This window comes from Capra hircus, chromosome 4 (assembly GCF_001704415.2).
Source record: "Capra hircus breed San Clemente chromosome 4, ASM170441v1, whole genome shotgun sequence".
Taxonomy (NCBI): Eukaryota; Metazoa; Chordata; class Mammalia; order Artiodactyla; family Bovidae; genus Capra; species Capra hircus.
In genome coordinates, this window is record NC_030811.1 from 55,969,686 (window position 1) to 55,996,957 (window position 27,272).

Consider the following 27,272-nt stretch of genomic DNA (forward strand, 5'->3'; position numbering starts at 1 on the left):
GTTCCATTTGCTATTATTTTCTCCCATTCTGAGGGTTGTCTTTTCACCTTGCTTATAGTTTCCTTTGCTGTGCAATAGCTTTTAAGTTTAATCAGGTCACACTTGTTTGCTTTTGTTTTTATTTGTTACTCTAGGATGTGGGTCATAGAGGATCTTGCTTTGACATATGTCATCGAGTGTTCTGCCTATGTTTTCCTCTAAGAGTTTTAGAGTTTTATAGTTTCTGGTCTTACATTCAGGTCTTTAATCCATTTTGAGTTTATTTTTGTGTATGGTGTTAGGAAGTGTTCTAATTTCATTCTTTTACATGTAGCTGTCCAGTTTTCACAGCACCATTATTGAAGAGGCTGTCTTTGTCCCATTGTAAATTCTTGCCTCCTTTGTCAAAAATAAGGTACCCATAGGTGCATGGGCTCATTTCTGGGCTTTCTATCTTGTCCCATTGGTCTATATTTCTGTTTTTGTGCCAGTACCATACTGTCTTGATGACTGTAGCTTTGTAGTATAACCTGAAGTCAGGAAGTTTGATTCCTCCAGCTCCATTCTTTTTTCTCAAGACAGCTTTGGCTATTCGGAGTCTTTTGTGTTTCCATATGACCTGTGAAATTTTTTGTTCCAGTTCTGTGAAAAATGCCATTGGTGATTTGATAGGGATCTCACTGAATCTGTAGATTGCATTTAGTAGTATAGTCATTTTCACAATATTGATTCTTCCTACCCAGGAACATGGAATATCTCTCCATCTGTTTATGTCATCTTTGATTTCTTTCATTGGTGTCTTATAATTTTCTGTGTACAGTTCTTTTGTCTCCTCAGGTAAGCTTATTCATAGATATACAATTCTTTTTGTTGCAGTGGTGGATGTTGACACAGATGCAGAAGACTGTCATCACCACCAGTATCCCTCATGCTGCCCATCTGTAGCCACACCCACTTCCACCCCACTTCACTCCCTCTTTAACTCTCAGCAACCATTAATCTGTTCTCCGTTTATAATTTTATCATTTCAAGAAAGCTGTACACATGGAATTTATAACTTTGCGGGTTGGCTTTTTCGCTCAGCATCATCCTCTGGAGATTCATCCAGGTTGTTGCCTGTCCCAGTAGTTTGTTCTTTTTCTTGCTGGATAGTATTCCACGATATGAACATACCACATTCTGTTTAATCAACCACTGGATAAATACATCTGAGTTGTTTCCAAATTGAGATTATTAAGGATAGAACTTTTATAAATATTCATGTACAGGTTTTTAAATTGTAGTAAATGCACAAAACATAAAATTTACCATCTTAATCATGTTTAAGTATGCAGTTCAGTGGCGTGAAGTACATCCACTTTGTTGTAAACCATCACCAGAAACCATCTCCAGAATTCTTTACATCTTGCAGAACTGAAGCTGTGTACCAATTAAACAGTATTCTCCCCTGAGTCCCTGGCATCCATGACCCAACTTTGTATCTCTATGACTTTGAGTACTCTAGATACCTCATAAAACTAGAATCACACAGCATTTATCTTTTTGTGATTGGATCATTTCATTTAACATAAAATCCTCAGGGTTCATTCATGTCACAGAATGTGTCAGAATTTCCTTCCCTTTCATGAATGAATAATAATTCCACCGGATGTACTTACCATATTTTGTTTATCTATTCATTCATTCAAAAAACTAAGATCATAGCATCCAGTCATATCACTCTATGGCAAATAGATGGAGAAACAATGGAAACAGTGAGAGATTTTATTTTCTTGGGCTCATAAATCACTGCAGATGGTGACTGCAGCCATGAAATTAAAAGATGCTTGCTCCTTGGAAGAAAAGCTATGACCAACCTGCTGCTGCTGCTGCTAAGTTGCTTCAGTCGTGTTCAACTCTGTGTGACCCCATAGACAGCAGCCCACCAGGCTCTGCCTACACAGCCTACTAAAAAGCAGAGACATTACTTTGCCAACAAAGTTCTGACTAGTCAAAGCTATGTCATGTACAGATGTGAGAGCTGGACTATAACGAAAGCCGAGCACCGAAGAATTGATGCTCTTGAACTGTGGTGTTAGAGAAGACTCTTGAGAGTCCCTTGGACTGCAAGGAGATCAAAGCAGTCAATCCTAAAGGAAATCAGTCCTGAATATTCATTGGAAGGACTGATGCTTAAGCTGAAGCTCCAAAACTTTGGCCACCTGATGTGAAGAACTGACTCACTGGAAAAGACCCTGATGCTGGGAAAGATTGAAGGTAGGAGGAGAAGGGCACAACAGAGGATGAGATGGATGGATGGCATCACCGACTCTATGGACATGAGTTTGAGCAAGCTCTGTGAGTTGGTGATGGACAGGGAAGCCTGGTGTGCTGCAGTCCATGAGGTTGCGAAGAATCAGACATGACTGAATGACTGAACTGACTCATCCATTAACAGACATTTGGGTTGCTTCTACCTCTTGGTTATTTTGAATAATGCTGCTATAAACAAGAGAGTCCAAATATCTGTTCAAATCCTGTTTTCAATTCTTCTGGGTATATATCCAGAAGTGGAATTGCTGGATCATATGGTAATTCTATTTTTAATATTTTGAGAGTTCACCAAAGTGCTTTCCACAGTGACTACACCATCTTACATTCCCATTAACATTGCACGAGTTTTTTAATTTCTCCACATTCTTGCCAACTCTTGTATCTTTTTTTTCTTTTTCCTTTATACTTGCCATTCTAATAGAAGTGAGATCACATATACAGATTGTGTTTCCACAATATTTATTTGAATATTAACATATTTATGTGAATAATCATGTGAATTTTATGTGAATATTTATGTGAATATTAACCTTCATTTCTCTGGGATAAATTCCAAGGAGTGTAATTTCTGGGTCACATGGTAGTTGTATACTAGTTTTTTTAAGTAACAGTCAAACTTTTTCAGAATAGCTGTACCACCAGCAATATATGAATGATGTGGTTTCTCTGTCAAATTTCTCATCAAATCCTCATCAGGATTTGACGCGGTCACTATTTTTACTTAAGCATTCTGCCAGGTGTATAATGGCATTCTCACTGTGGTTTTAATTGCATTTCCCTAATGGCTAATGGGGCTTCCCTGGTGACTCAGATGGTAAAGAATCCACCTGCAGTGCAGGAGACTAGGATTCGATCCCTGGGTCAGGAAGACCCGCTAGAGAAGGGAATGGCAATCCACTCCAGTATCCTCGCCTGGAGAATCCCATGGATAGAGGAGCCTGGTGAGCTACAGTCCATTCTGTCGCAAAGAGTAGGACATGAGTGAGCAACTAAGCATGCACACATGCATACAATGGCTAATGATGCTGAACATTATTTCAAGTGGTGATTTGCCATCTGTATACCTTCTTTGGTAAAAATGTTTCTTCATACCTTTTGGTCATACTCTAAAGGGACTGTTTACTTTTTTACTTTTGAGTTTTGAGAATTGTAGATATCAGAACTCTCTTGGATAGCAGCATTATTTGCAAATCTTTTCTGACTGTAGCCTATCCTTTCAATTTCTTAACAGAGTATTTGGCATAAGAAAGGTTTTATGTTGATGAAGTCCAATTTATTCATTTTTTCCTGTTATAGGCAATGTTGTTAACAAGTCTTTTTTTCCTAGCCCTACACTCCAAATATTTTTTCTTGTTTTTTTTTCTGTTTCTAGTACTACCTTTTACATTGAAGCCTATTTTTGTTTTTAAGTTTTGAAACATAGGTTGAAGTTTGAATTTTTGCCTATGAATGACCAAAGAGTCCAGCCCCCAAAACGCCAGCACCATTTGACTATATTATCTCCACTAAATTACTTTTTAACTTTTGTCAAAAATCATTTGGGCATATTTGTATGGATCTACTTCTGGCTTCTCTATTGTGTTCCACTGATCCATAACTCTCTCCTTTCACCAGTACCACCAAGTCTTTATTTCTACAGCTATGCGCATGCTCAGTCACTTCAGTCATGTCTGACTCTTTGTGACCCTCTGGACTGTAGCCCACCAGGCTCCTCTGTCCATGGGATGCTCCAGGCAAGAATACTGGAATGGTTGCTGTGCCTTCCTCCAGGGGTCTTCCTGACCCACGGATCAAATCTGCATCTCTTGCGTCTCCTGCACTGGCAGGCAGGTTCTTTACCACTAGCACCACCTGGGAAGCCCTCCTATAGCTACACATTCTTTTCAGATCAAATACACTGATTTTTTGCACCTTGTTCCTTTTTTTAAGTTATGTTAACTGTTGTAGTTCCCTTGAGCTCTGAGGAAGAGAGGCAGATTTGTTCTTGCTGGGAGAGGGTGAGCACTCCAGCTCCTCATGTGATTTCCAGTAGCATTTGATAAGGACGACATCTGTACCATTTGTCATTTATGATGTGCTGGTTCTCTACTAGGCCTCCTGTGACGTCAATCACTTCAACAGGGAAGAAGAAGGATGTTTCATTACCAACTGGAAGTGGAACTCCATGTTCCCCATTTGGTCTCCACTGATACCATGGTGGGGAAGAGGTCTCATTATTGGCCAGATCCCTACTTGGTCTTCTCTGAAACCACGATAGTGGGGGTGTTAGGGCACTGATAGTCATGTGAGGCTAGACATTCAGTTCACCACCCCCAGCCATTGTTGGCAGCAGTAAGGATAGGGCCCAGTTTTTTCTGTCCTGTTTGGCTGGAGTAGAGCGTCCAGCTAGCATCTGAAAGTTTTCTCTCTTACTAGACTGCCCCTTCCCTGGTCCTTTGGATAGAGACAGCAGGGTTTTGGGGGGGGGGTGCATTTACTGTCTGGGTCTTTGGCATTTCCAGGTTTATGGCTTCTCCAACTCCAAGTATGAGATGTATAAGGCAAAAAGAAAACCCAGAAAACTCACCACTGTGCCATTCCCCAGGTCCCAATATCTCTAGCTGGTTTGGCTTCTTCTGTATATCTTTCAGAGTCTTTTGGGGTTTGTTTGTTTTATATAAAATGATCAGAGTTTTCCATTTTACTTAGCTTCAGCTGTATTTCTTCTTATAGTAACAAGAAAAATTATGTCTACTCCATCTTCCCAGAAGCACACCTGAAGGCTTTTAAGGAGCGGAATGACATAGTCAGCTATGTCACTCCAAAAGCTATCCTTTTGGAAGATTCTTCTGGCAGGGAAGAGAACAGACTTCACAGAGGAAAATGGAGGCTCAGTGAAATCTATTAGGTAGGAAAAAACAAGGGGCTAAAATAAAGCTGTGGCAATGAGAATGGAGTGAAAGGATCTGAAGGAAACAGAATTCAGGAGATGGATTCAGTAAATGTAATGACTGGTGAGGAAGAAGAGAGATACACATGTGATTTCTAGGTTTTTGGCTGATGTTACTAATGAACAAAATGGCACCAATTCAGTTAGGAAACGTGGGAGTAGGAACTTGTATAAAGATGATGAGTCCAGTTTGGGAACTGCTGCTTTTGAGGTCTCTGTTTCCCTCTAACTTTGGTTCATAAGTAAGTTTGGCACCTTCTTTTCATCTTATTTTATGTCCTTCAACTAGAAAATCAGAGAATGGGATGCTGCCCTTTTTCTTAAAAATGAACTAGCTCTCCAAAGAAGATATACAAACAGCCAAAGAGCATATGAAAAAGTGCTTAACACTATTAGTAATTCTTGGACTGCTAGAAGATCAAACCAGTCAATCCTAAAAGAAATGAGTCCTGAGTATTCATCAGAAAGACTGATGCAGAAGCTGAAGCTCCAATACTTTGACTACCTGATGTGAAGAACTGACTCACTGGAAAAGACCCTGATGCTGGGAAAGATTGAAGGCAAGAGGAGAGGGGGACGACAGAGGATGAGATGGTTTGATGGCATCACCAACTCGATGGACATGAGTTTGAGAAAGCCCTGGGAGTTGGTGATGGACAGGGAAGGCTGGTGTGCTGCAGTCTATGGGGTCGCAAAGAGTCTGACACAACTGAGCAACTGAACTGAACTGAAATGGAAATCAAAATACAGTATGATACAACTTCATATTGTATGAAGTTGTTTATATTATAAACATACCTTAAAATTTTAAAGAATAACCATAACAAAGTATAGGGGAAGGTTTAGAAAAACTAGAATGCTCATATTTTGTTGATAGGAATAAAAGTGTCTAGTCATCTTGAAAAATATCTGAGCAGTTTCTCAAAATGTTGAAATTATTGTTACCATAGGATCCAACAACTCCACTCCTGGGTATATATCCAAGCTGAATAAAAACATACAACCACACAAAAACTTAAACACAAATATTCACAGCAACAATATTCACAGTGGAATCAACTCAAATAAAAAGAAATAGAAAATATCCATACTGTGGAATATCATTCAGCAATTTAAATAAATGATATTCTGATACATGGTAGAACATGGATGAATCTTGAAAACATTATGCTAAGTCAAACATGCCAATCACAGAAGACCATATATTATATGAATCCATTTATATACAATGGCTAGAATAGGTAAATAGATGGAGACACAAAGTAGATTCATGATATGCTATAACTGGGAGTGTGGGTCTCAATTAAAAGTGACTGCTGTCAGGCAGAAGATTTCTTTTAGGTGTGACAAAGTTTTCAAAATTAGATTATGATGATGAATGCAAAACTCCACAAATATACTAAAAGCCACTAAATTGTACACTTTTAGCAGGAACACCTTTTGGTATATGAACTATATCTCAGTAAAACTGCTTTTTAAAAAAATCTCTTATTACTTTTTCACTATTAAACATATAGAATCATGAGTCATCACTTTTTTCTGTATTCATTCTTGTTTCTGGGTTCAACTGTCTTCTTCCTGAGATGTATCCTTTAACAGTTCTCTAAGTAAGAATATGTGTGTCCTGTGCTTAGTCATTCAGTCATGTCTGATTCTGCGACGCCATGGGCTGTAGCCCTCAGGTACCTCTTCCCATGGGGATTCTCCAAGTAAGAATACTGGAGTGGGTTGCCATGCCCTCCTCCGGGGGATCTTCCCAACCCAAGGATCGAACCCAGGTCTCCTGCATTGTAGGTGGATTTCTTTACCATCCGAGCCACCAGAGAAGCCCAAGAAAGAATATATGTATAATGAATTCTCTTGGAATTTCTTTGCCTGAAAAATGTCTTTATTTTGGCTTCTCTGAGTAATGTTTCTTTCGGTACAGAATTCCAGATTGACAAAGTTCTTTTCCTTCATCATTTCACAAATATTCAATTTGTCTTCTGACTTCTAATTACTCTACTGAGAAGTATGCAGTCTATTGGAAGATGCATTATTAGGATAATATATATCTGAGTAACAGAGACTCAAAATTCCAAAATATCCAACAATATAGAAGTTTATGTTCAGCTGTTTAAAATCTGGAGGTAAGCATGTCAGGGCTGATACATCATCTCTGTTTCACAAAATCTTCTGGGTATGATCATGATTCCTATGGCCCATGGTGGCAGCTGGAGCTCTAGGTACCCTATTTGTGTTCCAGGCAGGATGGTGGAGAAAGGATAAATAAGAAAATGAATAAAGGGAGCATAAGAGCCTCATGAAAGTTTGTTTCCAGAAATCTACCCCAACAGTTCTACTTACACTACACTGACCAGAATTAGTTACATCATCATACTAAGCTTCAAGAGAACCTGAAGAAAGCACTCTATTTGGAGGCACAAAGACATAGTCCCCATTAATAATCAAGGTTCTTTTAATACAAAAGAACTAAACCTATAGTCTCAGACATAGTAGCTTCCAAGAACAAGCATCCCAACAGGCCCCAAGTGGACTTTGTAAGTCACACAGCGACATATCCACCACATTACAGGCCACCCATATTCAAGGGGAGGGGGCATGGGTTTCACATCTCAGTGGGAGGCTTGTCAACATCACACTATAAGAAGAGCATGTGGGATGGTAGATAGAGCTGCAAATATTTTTGGAAAACATGATCTGCTATATGTTTTAAGAATCCAAGTTCAGACAGAAGTCTCACCCCAACTTCCCAGCCTGCACAGACCAAGGCCTTAACTCCCTTCCCCAGGTAGATGTTAAAACACGTGTTACTAGATTCCACGGAATTAACAGCACCACCCCCACGGAGCATAGCTGCAGACTCAGCAGGCATGTTTACAGCCTGCTGTACTGATATTAAATTCCTCTTTCATTTCTACCACCTGCAAGGTTCCCTTTCTTTACTGTAAGTTTAACTATGGGTTTAAAGACATTTTTAAAAAAAATATTTTACTCAGCACTTCTACATGCTTATAAAAATTAAAGGATTTTTGGGTTTTCTTAGTCCACCTCTTACTGGAATCAGAAACTTTATCCTAATTTTATTCAAAGGATTATACATTGAAAGGGAAGAAGAGGAGATGCTTGGCATACAAAAGCCAACCCATGTCTTCCCTGCCCTCCTCAGGATCACATTATACACACACACAAAGCTCTGATCAGATATTTCAAGTGGCAAGGGGTTAAATATCTGTTAGTGTCTCAACAGGTTGGACCATTATTCCCACTAAAGAAGAAGCAACTGACCTACATGTAGAGAAAGAAATAAACTGAAAGTAGGAGAGAGATGATGAAGGCAAGGGTGTCAGCAGACACCAAAGCAACTAATATAATGGTCATGCTGCTCCACACAAGAGACTAGGAGGAGCGTCTTTTTATTCCTAAAAGAGAGGTGGAAATAAAGGGTAAAGAATGGAGGAAGGTGGACAGAGGAGGATCAAGAGACAGTCAGCTGGGAGCTGCATGGGCAACATGGTCTTTTTTAAAAATTTACTGGCTGTGGGATGGATTGAAGAATTGTTGAGAACAGAACTATGACGTTAAATTGTCTACATGCAATTGCCTACTGTGGTCTCTCTTTTCCTCATCTTCAGTTAAGTTCTGCTTTGACCAGTAGCCTGTGGTTGCTCGGAAAGAAGAGAGGAAGAAGGGGCTTTGGCCTGCTTCTTGGTCTACGTCAGTGCAGATATGAAAAAAGCCAGAAGCATACAGAGGAACACAATCAGGAGAAGCAGGAAATCAGAGTCAGAAGAACACTGTCATCCCAGGTATTCACGGGATACTGGGGTCTGCTCTGAACCTCCAAAGGGCACACAACAGTGATCTAAACCTATTTACCTAGATCTCAATGGGCTTCCCTGGTAGCTCAGATAGTAAAGAATCTGCCCACAGTGCAGGAGACCTGGGTTTGATCCCTAAGAAGGGAAGATCCCATGGAGAAGGGAATAGCTACCCACTCCAGTATTCCTGCCTGGAGAATTCCATGGACAGAGGAGCCTGGCAGGTAACAGTCCATGGGGCTGCAAAGAGTCAGACATGATCGAGTGACTAACACTTCATCTAGACCTCAAAAGATCAAGAACCTCCAACTAATACCTGGGTTACAAATCCTCCACAAGCTCCTAGACAGCTACTTGTAGTACCATTGACCATCCACTGGTGGACCAATGGCTAACATACTGGGGATCAAGTGATATAGCAGACATATTCAAAGACTTGATCAAACACATTCAAAACAAGAAAAGCAGAGTGAGTTTCAATTCCCCCAAACACATTAACAGTCCAGTCCATCATTTTGACCATAAAATCAACCTCTTCTAAGACAACGTAAGTTATCTTTTTGTTTTAACATTTACTTTGTATTGGGGTGTAGCCAATTAACAATGTTGTGATGGTTTCAGGTGGATAACGAAGGGACTCTGCCAAGGCAAAGGGAGTTTTCCATCACAGGATGGGTTCCTTCGGAGAGCTCATGACCCCTCTAACAGGGATGTCATAAAGAGGATGAGTTTTATGGGAGATGGTGAGTTTGGAGTGGTCATTTGCAAGTTCTAGTCTAACTTGAAATTTTTCATTTCTAAGATAATGGGTTGATGTATCTATTTACTGAATCAAGCAGATCTGCTTGGCTGATAACAACTATATTTGATGAAAGGGATGGAGAAAGAGGGCAAGTCAGAGCAGTGGGACCTTTGTGGTCAGACAGAGAAATCTTGGATGAACACTAGTTAGGGAATAACTCCCTGCGTGTTTTTTTCCTTTTCTTTTTTGGCTGGGTGGGGTCATCGCTGCTGGGCGCAGGCTTTCTCTAGCTGCAGTGAACAGGAGCTACTCTTCGCTGGGATTCACGGGCCTGTGGCAGCGGCTTCTCCTGCTGCAGAGCATGGGCCGGGTAGCTGCAGCATGTGGACTCAGCAGCTGTGATGCACAGCGCCTAGCTGCCCCTCAGCATGCGGGATCTTCCCAGAGCAAGGGCTGAACCCTTGTCCCCAACACTGGCAGGCAGATTCTCAACCACAGACCACCAGGGAAGCACCTGTCCCCCATGGCAGTTCTGAAGCACAAATATGTCATGACAAAAACTAGACCATAATGGTACAGGTTACAGTGTGGAGGGTGATTTGAAGCTACAAGAAAGAAGCTAGGGGCCAGGCTAGCAGTTCTTCTAACAACCTTGTTGTGGAAGAGGAAAGGCCAGAGCCAGGTGGGAGATGACCTTAGAAGAGAAGATTAGATTCAAGAGGTGATGCAGAGAAGTGCCAGTCACAGGGGTGGATTAGACACATGGACATCACCAGATAGATGGTCAACATCGAAATCAGATTGATTATATTCTCTGCAGCAAAAGATGGAGAAGCTCTGTACAGTCAACAAAAATGAGACCAGGAGCTGACTGTGGCGCAGATCATGAACTCCTTATTACCAAATTCAGACTGAAATTGAAGAAAACAGGGAAAACTGCTAGACTATTCAAGTATGACCTCAATCAAATCCCTTATGATTATACAGTGGAAGTGAGAAATAGACTTAAGGGCCTAGATCTGATAGATGGAGTGCCTGATGAACTATGGATTGAGGTTCGTGACATTGTACAGGAGACAGGGATCAAGACCATCCCCATGGAAAAGAAATACAAAAAAGCAAAATGGCTGTCTGGGGAAGCCTTACAAATAGCTGTGTAAAGAAGAGAAGTGAAAAGCCAAGGAGGAAAGGAAAGATATAAGGATCTGAATGCAGAGTTCCAGAGAATAGCAAGAAGAGATAAGAAAACCTTCTTCAGCGATCAGTGCAAAGAAATAGAGGAAAAGAACAGAATGGGGAAGACTAGAGATCTCTTCAAGAAAATTAGAGATACCAAGGGAACATTTCATGCAAAGATGGGCTCGATAAAGGACAGAAATGGTATGGACCTAACAGAAGCAAAAGATATTAAGAAGAGATGGCAAGAATACACGGAAGAACTGTACAAAAAGGATCTTCACAACCCAGATAATCACGATGGTGTGATCACTCATCTAGAGCCAGACATCTTGGAATGTGAAGTCAAGTGGGCCTTAGGAAGCATCGCTACGAACAAAGCTAGTGGAGGTGATGGAATTCCAGTGGAGCTATTTCAAATCCTGAAAGATGATGCTGTGAAAGTGCTGCACTCAATATGCCAGCAAATTTGGAAAATCAGCAGTGGCCACAGGACTGGAAAAGGGCAGTTTTCATTCCAATTCCAAAGAAAGGCAATGCCAAGGAATGCTCAAACAACTGCACAATTGCATTCATCTCACATGCTAGTAAAGTACTGCTCAAAATTCTCCAAGTCAGGCTTCAACAATACGTGAACTGTGAACTTTCAGATGTTCAAGCTGGTTTTAGAAAAGGCAGAGGAACCAGAGATCAAATTGCCAACATCCGCTGGATCATGGAAAAAGCAAGAGAGTTCCAGAAAAACATCTATTTCTGCTTTATTGACTATGCCAAAGCTTTTGACTGTGTGGATCACAATAAACTGTGAAAAATTCTGAAAGAGATGGGAATACCAGACCACCTAACCTGCCTCTTGAGAAATCTGTATGCAGGTCAGGAAGCAACAGTTAGAACTGGACATAGAACAACAGACTGGTTCCAAAGAGGAAAAGGAGTACGTCAAGGCTGTATATTGTCACCCTGCTTATTTAACTTATATGCAGAGTACATCATGAGAAACGCTGGACTGGAAGAAACACAAGCTGGAATCAAGATTGCCAGGAGAAATATCAATAACCTCAGATATGCAGATGACACTACCCTTATGGCAGAAAGTGAAGAGGAACTAAAAAGCCTCTTGATGAAAGTGAAAGAGGAGAGTGAAAAAGTTGGCTTAAAGCTCGACATTCAGAAAACGAAGATCATGGCATCCGGTCCCATCACTCCATGGGAAATAGATGAGGAAACAGTGGAAACAGTGTCAGACTTTATTTTGGGGGGCTCCAAAATCACTGCAGATGGTGACTGCGGCCATGAAATTAAAAGACGCTTACTCCTAGGAAGAAAAGTTATGAGCAACCTAGATAGCATATTCAAAAGCAGAGACATTACTTTGCCGACTAAGGTCCTTCTAGTCAAGGCTATGGTTTTTCCAGTGGTCATGTATGGATGCGAGAGTTGGACTGTGAAGAAGGCTGAGCGCCGAAGAATTGATGCTTTTGAACTGTGGTATTGGAGAAGACTCTTGAGAGTCCCTGGGACTGCAAGGAGATCCAACCAGTCCATTCTGAAGAAGATCAACCCTGGGATTTCTTTGGAAGGAATGATGCTAAAGCTGCAACTCCAGTACTTGGGCCACCTCATGCGAAGAGTTGACTCATTGGAAAAGACTTTGATGCTGGGAGAGACTAGGGGCAGGAGGAGAAGGGGATGACAGAGGATGAGATGGCTGGATGGCATCACTGACTCAATGGACACGAGTCTGAGTGAACTCCGGGAGTTGGTGATGGACAGGGAGGCCTGGCATGCTGTGATTCATGGGGTTGCAAAGAGTCGGACATGACTGAGCGACTGAACTGAACTAAACTTAGATCGTCTTTCCACAATCTCCATCAGTCCCCACAAACTCCACCAATAAAAATTAAATAATAATATACTATCCTTTGACAAGAACAATTAACATCTGTTCTGTCTTATGTCTGTATGTAATTACATATTGTTGTTGTTGCTGTTCATTCGCTAAATCATGTCCGACTCTGCTATCCCAAGGACTGCAGCATGCCAAGCTTCCTGGTCCTTCACTATCTCTTGGTTTACTCAAATTCATGCCCATGGAGTCAGTGATGCTATCTAACCATCTCATCCTCTGCCTCCCCCCTCTCCTTTTGGGCCTACTGAAAACTGGACATTGTACTGTTCTATAGTACAGAAACTAAATAGAACCATTGCACTGCTCTGCATGCTGGCTCCTGCCTCTGCCTCCTCCACCACAGCACAGTCCTTCCAACTACAGCAGTGGTTCTCAATTTTGGAGTGCATCAGAATCACGACTAGAGTTTGTTAAAACACAGACTGCTGAGACCCACCCCCAAAGAGTTTCTGATTCAGCAGATCTGGTGAGGGATTCAAATACTCATATTTTTAACAAGTTCCCTGAGACCCCACTTTGAAGATCCCTGAGCTGGATTGCTGCCCCCTTAGCCCCCAAAGCTGCCACTGCTGAAGATAACTTTCCATGGGAGCAAGTGGGAAATGAAGATGTTCGGTCTGTGACCACTGTTGAGGTGGGACCTAGCGCTCTACATGGGACCTGAACATTTCAGAAACAGTTACAGTTGTTTAAGACAAGCCAGGAAATCACATCCTCTTCCTACACTGTCCTGGGCCCTTTGTATGGCTGTAGATCATCCACAGAGCACACTGCTGATAACACTGAATGCCCAGCCAACAGTCACAGCTCACCACCTCTTGAGACAGTTCTCAGCCCTTTCTCCTACCCATTTCATCCTATCCTTGCTCTCATCATCCTGGTTGTATAACCCATCCACTGTCAACTCAAGCTCCCAATCCCTACAACAAACCCTCCTCACCATGACCATCAATTTAGAAAAGATCTCTAAACAGACTCAAGCATTTTATGGGACATTATATGAATTTGCCTTGGGCTCCACGATGGACATCACCATGTAATAAGTACTAGGCTCAGTACCCAGCCTAGCTGTACACCCCTGTCTGCCTATGCCCATCTCTGCCCAGGAAAGGGGACCATTCACCCAATCAAACACCCAGTACAAAAATACGAGGCGACCTCTCTTTGCTTTATCATCCATCCACAGAAACTACTCCAGTTCCTTTATAGAATAATCTATTTTCAACACTATCTGGATGATTACCTCCCAAAGCAAGAGAGGCCACATTTGTAGGCATTACTAATTAGGCTCCAATTTCTTATTGCTTTGGACACCACTATTTTCTTTTCAACCATTGCTAATCTCAGGGGAGAAATGATTCGCCCCTCAGCTAGGGAAGCAATCAAAACTCCAGAATGGAGCTGCCCAGCTACACAAGCTCTGGGGCCGACCCCTCCCTCCTCACAGTCTCTTCCAATGCCACATGCTCCATCACAAAAAAAGTGCTCTGTCCACTGCACTGGCCTACTCTATTCCTGCAGTAGAGCTGGACACCAAAATCTGGGCTTTTCCTGCCACACTGTGGCCATGTCTGAACACTACACATGGCCTTTACTCCTTGAAAAGTGGTATTGGTTTGTGTTTTATTTTTGTTTTTGTTTTTTGAAGGAATGGAAGTTACCTTCCTTACCTGTTAACCCCCATGCACTCCCCAAGCCTCAAGGATTGCCTGCCTCCTCCAAGAAGGCTCCCCTGAATCCACCCACACCCCCAGCCAGATGAGGTCTCCAGCATCAGGCTCCCATAGCTTCTGTACCAACCTCCATCATTTCCCTCCACACAGTCCATTGGAGTCCCTTACTTCTCCAGTTCCCTGATTAGACTGTGAGCTCTTTGATGGCAGAGATCTTGCTTTAATCAGAATTTGTGTCCTTAGCATATAGCACAGGGCCAGGCCCACAATGATGTTCAGTAACTATTTGAATGAGTAACTAAATGAATGGCCAAGTGAACAATTACATGAAGCAATCCCTTTGTCCCCTCCCTTTCTTTACACACTGAGGAAACACTTTCAGGCATCTGGGGAAAACAATTCCTAAATCTGCTATCAATCAATCATTTTCCTCACAGTAAGAATGAACCCCCTGTGTTTCCCCTCCCAAGGGGATTTGTATATCAAGTTTTTCCCTTATTTTAGGTGATTCCTGATACAAGTAAGCTGGCGGAAGGGGATGGTGGAGGAAAAGTCTTCCCACCCCAGATGAAACCAACTGTAGTCGAGGTCACAGCCACATGGATCTCTGAAGCCTGCCCTGTGGTAAAGCTTCAGCACCTCCACCATTGAGCTGGAAAACCCCCCAACCCCCAAGTCCCAGAATCAGCAAACTCTAACCCCTTAGACCAAGGAGGAAGTAATGTGCCCTGGGAATAGCCAAGATTTGGAATTGGAAGACCCAGAATTCCGGCGGTGAGCAATTCTATATCTTTCCTCCCAGCCTCGTTGTTCTCATTTGTAACAATGGAGACACTGTGGCTAATGTTAGCCCTGCCTGTCAGAGAGCTTCAGTGCAGTACTCACCCCAACCATTGCAGAGAGAGGGGTGGTCCCCACACACAGGGGCTCCAGCCCCAGGATAGCTAGCCTCATAGTGAGAGCCATTCTAAACCATCTGTTGACTCAAAGCCAGTGTACTTTGGGTGCAAGCAGTGCCTGAAAGTCAGGGTCACTCTCAACTCCTCATTTTCCTGGACACCCTCATCTTTCTGCAGGTTTCTGAGGGGAAGATAATATTCCCTACTTCCTTTGAATCCCACTCCCCACTCCTTCCTGCTCCTTTCCCCCTACTCCCAGGGGGATGACTTCCTGTTACTCACTGTACCAACTGTTGTTATACAGATGCTCTGATTAAGGTCAGGTTAATCAAAAGCCGCTGCTAAGCCTAAAACGATGAGGACAGGGGTGGCAAAGGGACTGACAGGATCCAGAGTTTTGGAGGACTCACCTCCTGACACCCCACCACCTCATGGCACAGCAAGTGTCTCCAGTCTAAATGTCATGGGAAGTAAGCTTATCCCATGGGTTTTGGAATCAACTTCTTTGAGGAAAGCATGGTGTTCTGGGTGGTGGTGTCAGTCACACAGAGAAGAAACCCAAGCACTGGGCTACACTGTGGAAGTGACCCTGTTCATAAGTGGACTAGAGAGAGCCTGCAAGACTGGTAAATCAGACGGCCGAGGTAGGATGGGAAGCCAGCCCTTGGAAAAGCCAGATGTCTTCATGGATCTGTGCTCCATTTACCCCCAGGTCTCCTTTAGGATTCCTTACTATAATCATCAGAATTCATCTCCACTGCAATAAGGGGAAACCAAGAAAAGTATATGGATTCAAGCAGGGGCACAATCTACAGAGAAACGAACATGTTGCAGAGGCATCAGGGATCAGAATGTAAGAACCCAAAGGGAATGAAAACTAAGGAAGCCAGTGGGCCAGCCTCTTCCTCCCCACCCCAGGTATCTTCTGCTGAACAGGGTCCAGTCTTCACAACCCGACCTGCCTGTGTTCTTGTCTCTCCTAATCCTGTGCTGGGCCGTGGGCACCGTCAGGGCTTCCATGTGTCCTGAGAGGTGTGAACGTTAGAGAATGCTACAGTGCTCCCCCTTCCAGTCTCACAAGGCAAGTCGATCATTCAAATCCTTCCAGTCTTCCCAAACTGAACACTTCAAAAGAGGTCATTTTCAATGTGGTGAAGTGAGGTGAGTGACAATCAGACAATGCTACATTGAGGATTTTTTTTTTCCTTCCTAAAAGTCACCTTTTTTATTTTTTTCCTCTAGGACTTGCTGTAGAAAGATTTAGTAGATAACGTGCTATCTGACTCTTTCCCAGGACATAGGACTAAGTCAGCAGATTTTTTTTTTTCTTTTCAGAATTAGTCCAACTTAACTGGTTTGCCACTATCTACTTTCTTCCTGTGTAGGTATTATTTTTCCTCATCTCTTCACTCAGCTCCTACAAATAAGCTTTCAAGTGACACACCATCCCTCCAACCCAGTCTCACAATTTAGAAAACGTGGAAGCCGTTTATAAGAGGAGGCACCCTCTTCTCTCTGTGAAGGGCCTAAATGCTCCAGGTTTCATTCTGGCCTCATGGTTAAAGGGCTCCATCCCCTTCCTAACCTCGTGAGGAGCATCGGAACAGCAGGGACTCCCGTGGAGGTGCAGCCTGCACTGCGTGGCCACATTACTGCTCCAGCTTATTCATTTGCCTGAAGAATAAAGGAGACTTTATTTCTTCATCTTCTTCTCAGGAGATGAAGAAATAAAGGGACTAAAAGCATGTTCATCACCCTCGCTGAGCTGAGGGATGACATGCTTACTCTGGAGATAATGATTCCAAGTAGGACAGCAGTGAAAAACAGGACCTGTGAGAAGCAACTGTTTTATTACAGTTTCTAAAATGTGAGCTCTTAATGCTCTTTCATTATCATATATTATTACAGTTCTATAAAAGTCATTTTTAGGAATCAATCCCAAATTTTTGAAGCTCCCCACCCCCTGCCAAAAAAGGAGCTAGAAGGCAGAGTTTAGAAGAAGCCCTAACAAAAGAGAAACGATACTTTTGCGCCTCTAGGTTTTAAGACTTACTATGGCAGAATCCACACTCAAGACTGGGTCAACCTTTATGAACAACACAGTAACTCAGAATTTGTGTAACCCCTCTCAAAGTGTCATTTCAAAAGATGGCAACTTTTTTTATAAAGGAGAGAAGGTAGGTATGACTTTCCTATTTTTCAGATGGGAAAGCTAAGGCATAGGAAGTATCAGTTAAATTACTTTAAGTGAAAGCCAGCAAGCAGTGATGGTGCTGTAACAAAAATCCATCTATTCTGATTCGCAGTTCTGCTGTTTCTCCACTGGATGCTCCACCCATTTGGGGAGCATCTCCCCTCAACCCTATTCAATCTCCCTTGATATTTCCACTCCAAGGAATCTGGATTTTCATCCAAGGGAATGCATTAACTTGCTGTGATCACTCTGGCACAGAAAACACCAAGAGGCTTTTGACTTTTGCTCATCCATCGGAATCAAGACCTGGATACAAGAGTCAAGTGAAATTCATGGGGAGCTCCCAGGCCCTTACAAACAGTCCAGTGCCAAAGGAGAAGCAGTCATGGATTGCATCTGAGCTTCAAAATGTCAATAAACTGAGGCAAAGCCAGTAGAGCTAGGCCTTGAGTCCACATTGGGAGGTGATGATGCTTCCACACTTCTATGGACCTTGACAGCTATAAGCACTTCACAGACTCTTCTGTACTCATTCTTCAGAAATGAGTCTCACCCCATGGCAGGACACTCAGGGGACCCTTCAGTGCGGTGCTTCTCAAATTCAAACATGCACAGGAATCTGGGGATTTGCTGAAATGTAGGTTCTGATTCAGGAGGTCTAGGGGAGCCTGGGACCCTGCATTTCTGAAAAAGTCATCAGATAATGTCAGTTCTGCTGCTCCCAGGACCATACTTAGCATAGCAAAGCCCTAAAGGACAATTTGATAAACCACAATTCCAAAGATTGAAAAGGCAATAGCAGTGAATAACTCACTGGTGATAGGGCTCAACTGGAGTATTAGCCCACTGAATATACCTCCTATATTACTCTTTTATGGGCAGTGTTTTCCTGACACCTGGCAGGGTGAACCACACAGGCAAAAAGCCACTGAAGGAGCTCAGGAGAGGAATGAAACAAGATTTACTCACGGGAGAAGCGGGCAAGTGGCCTGGCAGTCTTATCTCCGGCTTCATTTGCAACTGGAAAAAAAAAAAGAAGAAGATGCAGTTAAGTACAAGGCACGTGTGTCTACAGAAAATGTCAACCTACAGCTAATCCTCAGGATGATTCACTATTAAGCTGTGTTTGAGAGTCATTGTAAGAGGATAAAAGGAACTTCACTCCCTCTCTATATTTCCAGTGCTGCTCTCACTGCCTAAGTGAAGCCAAATGTCTTCATCATTTTGATTAAAACAGTGAATTAAGCTGGAGACAACCTAAACAGTACCTAGTTTACTGGGCTTAGGGGAGTTAACTGGCCTGCAGGCAGAGTAAGAGATGTGTACACCTGGCTTCCAAGCCAGTGCCCATCCTTCTGCTTCAAGCTGCCTCTCAGTGGGATGTCCTTCAACACACAAATGTACCCCAACCACCTGACATCAGTCTGATTTTCCTGATCCATGGGGCAAATCAAGGCAGGGATTTCAGAAAAAAAAGACAAAACAAAACAGTAAGGTTGATTTTTGTTAAGGATATTTAAATTTAGAAGCCAACAAATAAGAGGATCGAGAAAATTGTTCAGAAAGCTTCTCTAGAAAACCTTACCCCTAAGGTTTCTCAGCAAGGTCATTCAATCTCCTCTGCAAAACCTCTCTATAACCTATCTTCTCAATAGGTTCATAATTGCTATCCCCTATACTGATGAACAAGTTTCCCAGGTGGTGCCAGTGGTAAAGAATTCACCTGCCAATGCAGGAAATGCAGGAGACACAGGTTCGATCCCTGGATTAGGAAGATCCCTTGGAGGAAGGCATGGCAACCTCTATCCCATGGACAGAGGAGCCTGGCAGGCTATAGTCCATAGGATCGCAAAGAGTTGGACATGACTGAAGCAACTTAGCATGAATGCATACTGATGAACACCATCGTCATGGATAAAAAAAGGTTAAACTGAAATACAAGGTTCAATCACTTTAAATATCACTTTCAATGCCCATAAAGACTATAACCCTGGGTGTTTTGTATGTATGATCAACTTGAACAAACACCCAAAGCAATCAAATGGAAAAAACTTTTTCAATATCTTAGTTTAGGAAAGAACATCCAATACATAGGCAGAATAAAGGAAATTGCTAGTGTAATCATTAAAATCATTCTCATCTATGAAAATTTGCAGTGCAGGATGCAAGAAATAGCTACTTCAGAAATGTATTACATCATTTTGCAAAGAATGGAAGGAGTCAACAAATTCCTTTCACCCTTTCAAAAAGGTGAAAATTTTTTTAATTTACCATAATTTTTTAAATTAATGGATTCGATCTCAGCTACTTTATATTTCTGTCTTTTCCATGGACCATTGTCTCCACTCTGTATATATTATAAACAAGACACTGTACAAAATGACCAGCAGGGGGAGGTGACATTGCATCCTGCTTCCAGTATCTCATACTCCAGCATTTTGAAAAGAAATAGAGAGAGAAATGGAGAGAGAAAGAGAGAAAGGGAGGGCAGGAGAAAGTAGTAAGACCTAGTTAGCTATAGACATGAGTTTCCCTGGCCTGAGTTCAAATTGCTTCCTCTTTGGACACTATAGATCTCTAAGGTTATACTCCAACATATTTGCTGCAGAAAGTGATGGGCCACTGTTAAAGTAGGATCATGCAGACCACTGCCATCATTGAGAACACCAGCCACCATTACAACATTCAGCTTAGAGAGCACACGTTTTCCCCGAGGGACAGAGAAGGAGCAGGCACACACCATCACAATTTCACAGGCATTGCTGGCTGCCTCCTCACCCCCAGGCTTTTCCTCCCCTCCCTGCCACCCTATCCAAGGGTGGCAATTGCTGACCCAGATCCAAGTCATGCCAGGAGAGGCAGGAAACAAGATCTAGGCCAGTGACATGCCAGGAGAGTTGTCTTCACCCAGAAGAAATCTGAACCCTGCTCCCAGCATTACTTTCTTAAATGCAGACCCAATACCACAAGGTCTCCATGATGCCCCAACACCTGCAAGATACAATCCAGTCTACCTGGCCAAGTACTGAACAGCTGGCCCCTCCTATTCTCAGCTCACTGTACCTCCCAGCACTGCCTTCAGAACCCAGCCACAGGCTATATGTGGACAAATCTCAAACACTCTCTGTCCTCTTTGCTACAGCTCCTTTGCCCCCTCCTCCCAGACAGCCCTCCCCATTGCTTCCCTCCTGCTCATCTTTTAAGATTCAGCTGGAGCCATTCATTTCCGAAAAGTTCCCCTGACTCCCAGCACAGCTTCTGCCTTTCACAGACCTCTGCCCCTGGCCTCACTACCCTCCCAGGCCAGTGGTTCTCACACTTAGGCAGATACTAGAACCACCAGGAAGGTCTGTTGAAAGAGATTGCGGGGTTGGTTTAAATGCAGATTCTGATTCAGTTGACCTGGAATAGGACCCAAGAATTTGCATTCCTAACAAGTTTCCATGTGATACGGAGAACACTCTTCTGGGGACCATATTTAGAGAAGAACTGCTCGAAACTATAAACTACCGTAGCAAAGACAAGGGTGATCACTTTCCATCTTTGTGTTTCCAGTCTTTAAGTGACTGGCATGCAGAATACTGCGTTCAGTCAATGTTTTTAGAACTGAATGAAGTAGTTCACTGATAATTGAAATTGATACCAACTGCCACCAATGGCTCAACAGATGGAACCCTCAGTGCCAGAGGGCTATAAAAAGCCCCAGGTGTGTTTTGCTTGGCCCCTACAACATATTTAATTTTTAAACAATTCATTGTCTGCATTTAAAAATCAAGAGGTTTCAAACATAAATGCAGGTTATCAGCTTCTCTCAGGAACTGAAAACTGTCCAGACTTACTGACCAGCCACAGATAGCCACTGAGATGCCTCCTACGGGCAGATACCGCTCCTGCATGTTTGGGAGGCACCTTTTCACTGACTGGCATTTGGGCTTTCTATACTCGACATGAGTCCAGAAGGCAAGTGAAAACAGGACCTCTTAACGGGCTTAAAAATCTATAGGACAGCAATGGATATGCAGCCATAGAGAACAAACTTTAGGACACAGTGGGGGAGGGCAAAGGTGGGATGATTTGAGTAGTAGCATTGAAATATATACATTACCATATGTAACACAGTCAGTGGAAATTTGCTGTCTGACACAGAGAACCCAAAGCTGATGCTCTGTGACAACCTAGAGAGGTGGGATGGGGAGGGAGGTGGGGGAGGGGGGAGGTTTAAGAGGGCGGGGACATATGTATACCTATGACTGATTCATGCTGATGTATGGCAGAAACTATCAGAATACTGTAAAGTAATTATCCTCCAATTTAAAACAAAATTTTTAAAAAAATGAAACTAAGACTCAACCAAGACCAGCACTACAATGAGTGGTTGTGGCCAAGCTTGCTAAGCCCCTCTGTTTCCAGGCCACAAACCAATTCAAGATGTTCAACAGTCCTCCAGCACAAAGCTGGCCAGCTCAGACACACCATGGGTGCTTCCTACAGTGTTGCTTGCTTTCTATTTAAAAAAAAACCCAGCAAGCTTCAGTAATGAAGTAGATGTTCCATTTATCAGATGCAATTAAAGTTTGAATTTGGCAAGAGCTCATAAAAATGATTAGGAGATTTAAGGGAAGTTATTATGCAGATTTACCAAAAGTCATGCTGGGTATAATACACAGACCAGTATGTATCATTAACTCCACTGATGTCAAACTGTATGCCTAGGCTGTGTGTGTATTCAGCCGCAGAGAAACAGAAAGGAGGTGCACCAGATATATTAACACTTATTTCTTCCATGTGCTGTCATTTGGGGAGATTATCAGCCATTTTTACACTTTGCTACTTAAACCCAACAGTTGGATAAGCACACGCCATACTTATAATCAGAAAAAAAATGCTTTTATTAAAGGGATAGAAAACAATTAACTACTATATATAATTTGGGTCATTATATATGTATGTATATTTATATGAAATGTATTTCAGATACATTTCAGAGCAGTCTTGGATCACAAATCAGGGGACTTTCCATCTTTGGAGTTCCATGGGACTCCCTGTAAGACTCAAGAAATGAATCACCCTCCCACTCCCTCCAGGGGGCTCCACACTTTCTAAGTCAGTGGTTTGCAGCCCTGGTCGCATGTCAGAATCACTGGAGAACTTTTTAAAAACTCTGATGCCCAGATTCAGCAGGTGAGACCCAAGCATCCATTCTTTCCCAGTTCCCAGATGATTCCAATGAGTAGCTGAGGCTGAGAAGCACTAATAAATGGTGTAACTGCAGACACCTTTATCAAAACAACATTCAAGGAGGGAGGTGTGGCTCAGCTTCCTTCAAAAATAATTACCGCTATTCAGTTCTTCTTTTCAAAATGCTATTGTTTTGTCATTATAATTCTGAAAGAGACATGCCTCTGCTTTAAAAAAATTTTCAACAGTTAAGACTGCAAACATAGCTATGGAGATTAGTTAGTAGGCAACTCTTCACACTGTGAAGGGTTCTTTATAAAAGGATACTCCTCACATTGCCTCTAACCTCCAACAGATGTGCCCTGAGTGCCTCCTGGGAGCTCAGCACTAGGCTGGACCCTGGGAGGATGACCACAGTTGATTTCACTCAGCTTTGACATATAAGCAAGTTAGGGAGGTAAACCATGCCTCCCAATCGGGATTTATTAAAGTGTATTCAGCGAGGGAACTGACTTGATGGCAATGATGATGGTGGAGGTGGTGCGATGACACAGATTCCATGGTCCCATCCCAAACCCACTCAACTGGAATCTTGCAAGGGAAGACAAGATTCTAGAATTTAAACAACTGCCTCAAAAGCTATTTAATGTTTGAGAAGCAGCATTCTAAATGAAGTGTGTCCCGGGTATGTTTGCTTTATGTTTCTGCACCCCCACCCCTAACTAGAAAACTGTCCAGAAACAAATCTTAAAGTAAGGATTCTCCAAGGAGACCAGCTTCGGGGGTGAGGGGGCCAGGTGAGACAGTGAGAAAGATATTTCAGAGCAATGAGCATCCCAATCCCAGCTGAGCCACTAACATTTCAGGCCATCACAATGCGGGGGTGGGGGGAGGGAAGGTGGTCCAAACAAGCACGGTGGTGGCATGGGCAGGTGTGCACTGCTTTGTAACCAAAACGAGCACCCAAAACACGGCCGTTCTTGTTTTGAAAACCTGGCACCTGGCACCCAGAGCATAAATGCAGCTGGGGTGCTGGGCGCCAGGGCAAACACACGATGAGAAAGCAGCTCCACAGAAGAGCCTTGCTTCCTGCAAGGAAATTCACCCAACATGCTGACTGGCTGCTGCTCAGCCACGAGCTCTGGGGCTCATCAGGTATCCTCTCCAGCTGAGGTCCTTTGGGAAGTCTTGAGGCTAGAAAACCATGCATAAGAGACTTCAGAGAAGAGAGTGTTAGAACGAGGTTCCAAGCACCCTCCTAGTTTCTGCAGAAGGTAAAGCTTGGAATTGCTCACAGATGCTTGGCCTCATCTTACCTTGCCTTCCACTTGTAAAGACCTAAGCAAGAAAACGGAGAAGGCGATGGCACCCCACTCCAGTACTCTTGCCTGGAAACTCCCATGGATGGAGGAGCCTGGTAGGCTGCAGTCCATGGGGTCGCTGAGAGTTGGACATGACTCAGTGACTTCACTTTCACTTTTCACTTTCATGCAACCCACTCCAGTGTTCTTGCCTGGAGAATCCTAGGGATGGCGGAGCCTGGTGGGCTGCCGTCCATGGGGTCGCACAGAGTCGGACACGACTGAAGCGACTTAGCAGAGTAGCAGCAGCAAGCAAGGAAAACTGGATGGAACACTGGGGAGAAGGAGACTTGGTCCAAGATCACTAACTCTCCTATTTAGCTGTCATCTTCTAATTAAGGCATTCCACGACCACCTTATTAAGGTCACAGCTCCCAACTTCCCTTCCTTCTCTGCTTCATCCCCTTTCCCCACACAACCCCTCCTGGAAGCACTTCTCACCTCCTCACATGCTCTGTTCTCTATTCACTGGGTTTACTGCATTTTCCTCCCACCACATTGTAATTCCCCAAACACAAGCACAGATTCTCTGCCAATGGAAAAAAAAAAAAAAAAAACCTACAGTATCTCTAGTGCCTAAATGCCTGACACACAGTATTTATTGAGTCAATGATCAGCCTCCTACCATGCAGAGCGCACTACAGACCAAGAATTGGAAGCAGACCAGAAGGACATGAACACCTACCAAACATTTAAGTGTTCTGTAAGTATCTGTCCTTCAGGAATACTTTTCAAGCATTGGCTAAATCACAGACAAAGCCCTGAACAGCCTGTCACGGTTCCTGCTTCACACTGAGTAAGACTGTCATTCCCATTTGATAGACAGGACACAGGAACTCAGAAAGGTCAGGTAACTTTTCCAAGACCACAGATTTGTGTGTCCGAATTCCAAACCAAGGGATGCCTGGCTCCAAAGCCCAGGGCCTTTCCCTTTAGCCTCTCTGCCTTCCAAGAAGTGTAAGCAGATAAGAGCTGTGCTCCAGAGAGGGCTACCCCTAGAGAAAAGTCATGCAAAAGTCTGACCCTCTAACTCATGCCCCAGGGAGAGCCATGCACCAGATGTCACCTGCCTGGGATCTCACACCTGGCACAAGACCAGGAGACTGTCAGTAGAGAGGGGCCCTTTTGTGAGATGGGCAGTCCTGGGGCCAGAACTCACAACAGCAGGATCCAGAAGAGGAAGAACCTAGTTACAAAAAGAAGAGTTTCATTGCCACGTTCATGCAAGAACGCCAGCTAGCCAGTGTCTCCATAACCTGATCAAACCTTTCCTACTTAGAAAACAGTAACAAGGGACTAGAATCAAGAATCAAATTCATCTTAGCAGGAGAACAGTACAGCTCATAAAAACAACTCCTAGGAGGCAAGACTTGATTCTCTTCAAGAGAAGAAACTGACATTCCAAGAGATCAGGTGGTTTGTCCAAGATCAGATTTAAGTCCAGACATCAGAGCTGGAAATGTCATCCATTTCTTCCACCTCCAATTCCAGCATTCTTGGATAAGGGAATGTACTCCACCTCTTTAGCTCCCTCAGAGTCATTTGTCAGGAGTAAAAGTAAAGGCTTGCATTTCCTTTGACTTCCTTGGGTTTGATAAATATTGATGCTTGCCAACCCCAGGATACATTTTAAATAAAAACATATACAACTCTGATTGGCAATGGCTGAGCAGGGTACTGTGTTAGGAAGACTTCTGATGCTGAGTCTGAGTGTAGCCGGATATGTCTGTAACACATTACCAAGCCTATCATGGGCGGGACGGGAGATTGAAGGGGGCAGGCAGGATGAGTGTGCAGGGAAGTCTCTGCCAGGTTGTGCGTGCTTGATCACTCAGTCCGATTCTTGGCCTCCCTACAGACTGCAGCCCACCTGTCCCTCCGTGCACGGGATTTTCCCAGCAGGAATAATGGAGTGGTATGCCATTTCCTTCTCCAGGGGCTCTTTGCCGGGTTGGATAGGCCATAAAAGAATAAGCCAAAGAGTGGATAATTCAGAAGGATCACTGAATTAAATACTTCTATAAAATATATTGTTCAATTTGCTTAAAATGAGAGCTGCTGTATAACTAAGGAACACACTAAGCGCTACTCTTTCATCACCTAATTTTATCCTCATGGCAGCTCTGTGAGGCCATCACTTGATTTCCCTATTTTCCAGATGCAGAAACTGAGTCTTTGAGAACTTGAGAAAATTCCTTGTGATGAAACAACTACGGCAGATCTGGAAATTGAATCCAACACATTATTCCAGAGCCAGTGCTCTTCACTCATGTGCTGCCCATCACACTTTAAACATCCGAGTGTCAGTACTGTTTGATGAGCCTTTTGCCAAGAAACCCAGACCTGGCAGGAGAACTCCTCGTCTTGCCTCCACTCAGCCTCAGATCAGAAGCGCCGCAGAGGAAGGCTCTCTGTTCTCCAGTTCTGTAAACAGAACCAAGCTCTGCAATCCAGCTGGACCATGTGCCCTGGTGACAAACAAGGTATCACCACCCCTCTCAGGCTACTCCCTTCTCCACTTCTTTATTCAGAAATGCTTGGCACTGCTTCAATATACCTTTTGGGCCAATTTGGCTGTCAAATGGACTCTGAATCAAGCTCTAACACAAAAGAAAATAAAACCAATTTGTAGTGATGACTCATCATGGTTGATGATTTGAGAGTGGCAGAGATGGTGTACCTTACAGACCCCTCTATCCTGGAGTAATGGGCAAGTCCTTGCAGAAGGCAAGGCTTGTGGGCCAGAGGGTAAACTGGTTCACCAGCTCACTCAGCCCAGACTGTGAGGAAACACACACCCACAGAAAACCAAGGAAGCCCTTGCCAACCTGAGAGAATACCTTGGGAAACAGACTTTCTCTACTTTTTCAAAAATTAATTTGAAGGAATTTGGGTCATATGAAAAGGCTCATGTAATATATTTCTTTCTTCCCTAGTGCTGATTTTATACACTTATGTATCTAAATTCAATGTCATTCTACAAATTATATTTTATTTCTATTTTTCTCCATACACCCATCCTTTATGGAACAAGCTAGGATATTAATAAAGGTGAAATTTTTTTTTTTTCAATCACAACCTGGCTCCCTTTCCTGGCC

General features: G+C 43.1%; 1 protein-coding gene across 1 annotated transcript in view; it reads right to left on the reverse strand.

Annotated features, from left to right (window-relative positions):
- LOC108635899 overlaps positions 1-27,272 on the reverse strand; it is a 139,252-nt gene that overhangs the window by 18,573 nt on the left and 93,407 nt on the right. Inside the window, exon 4 of the mRNA XM_018047501.1 lies at positions 18,605-18,655. Within this exon, the coding sequence (XP_017902990.1) occupies positions 18,605-18,655 (51 nt within the window). The remainder of the gene's footprint in view (positions 1-18,604; positions 18,656-27,272) is intronic.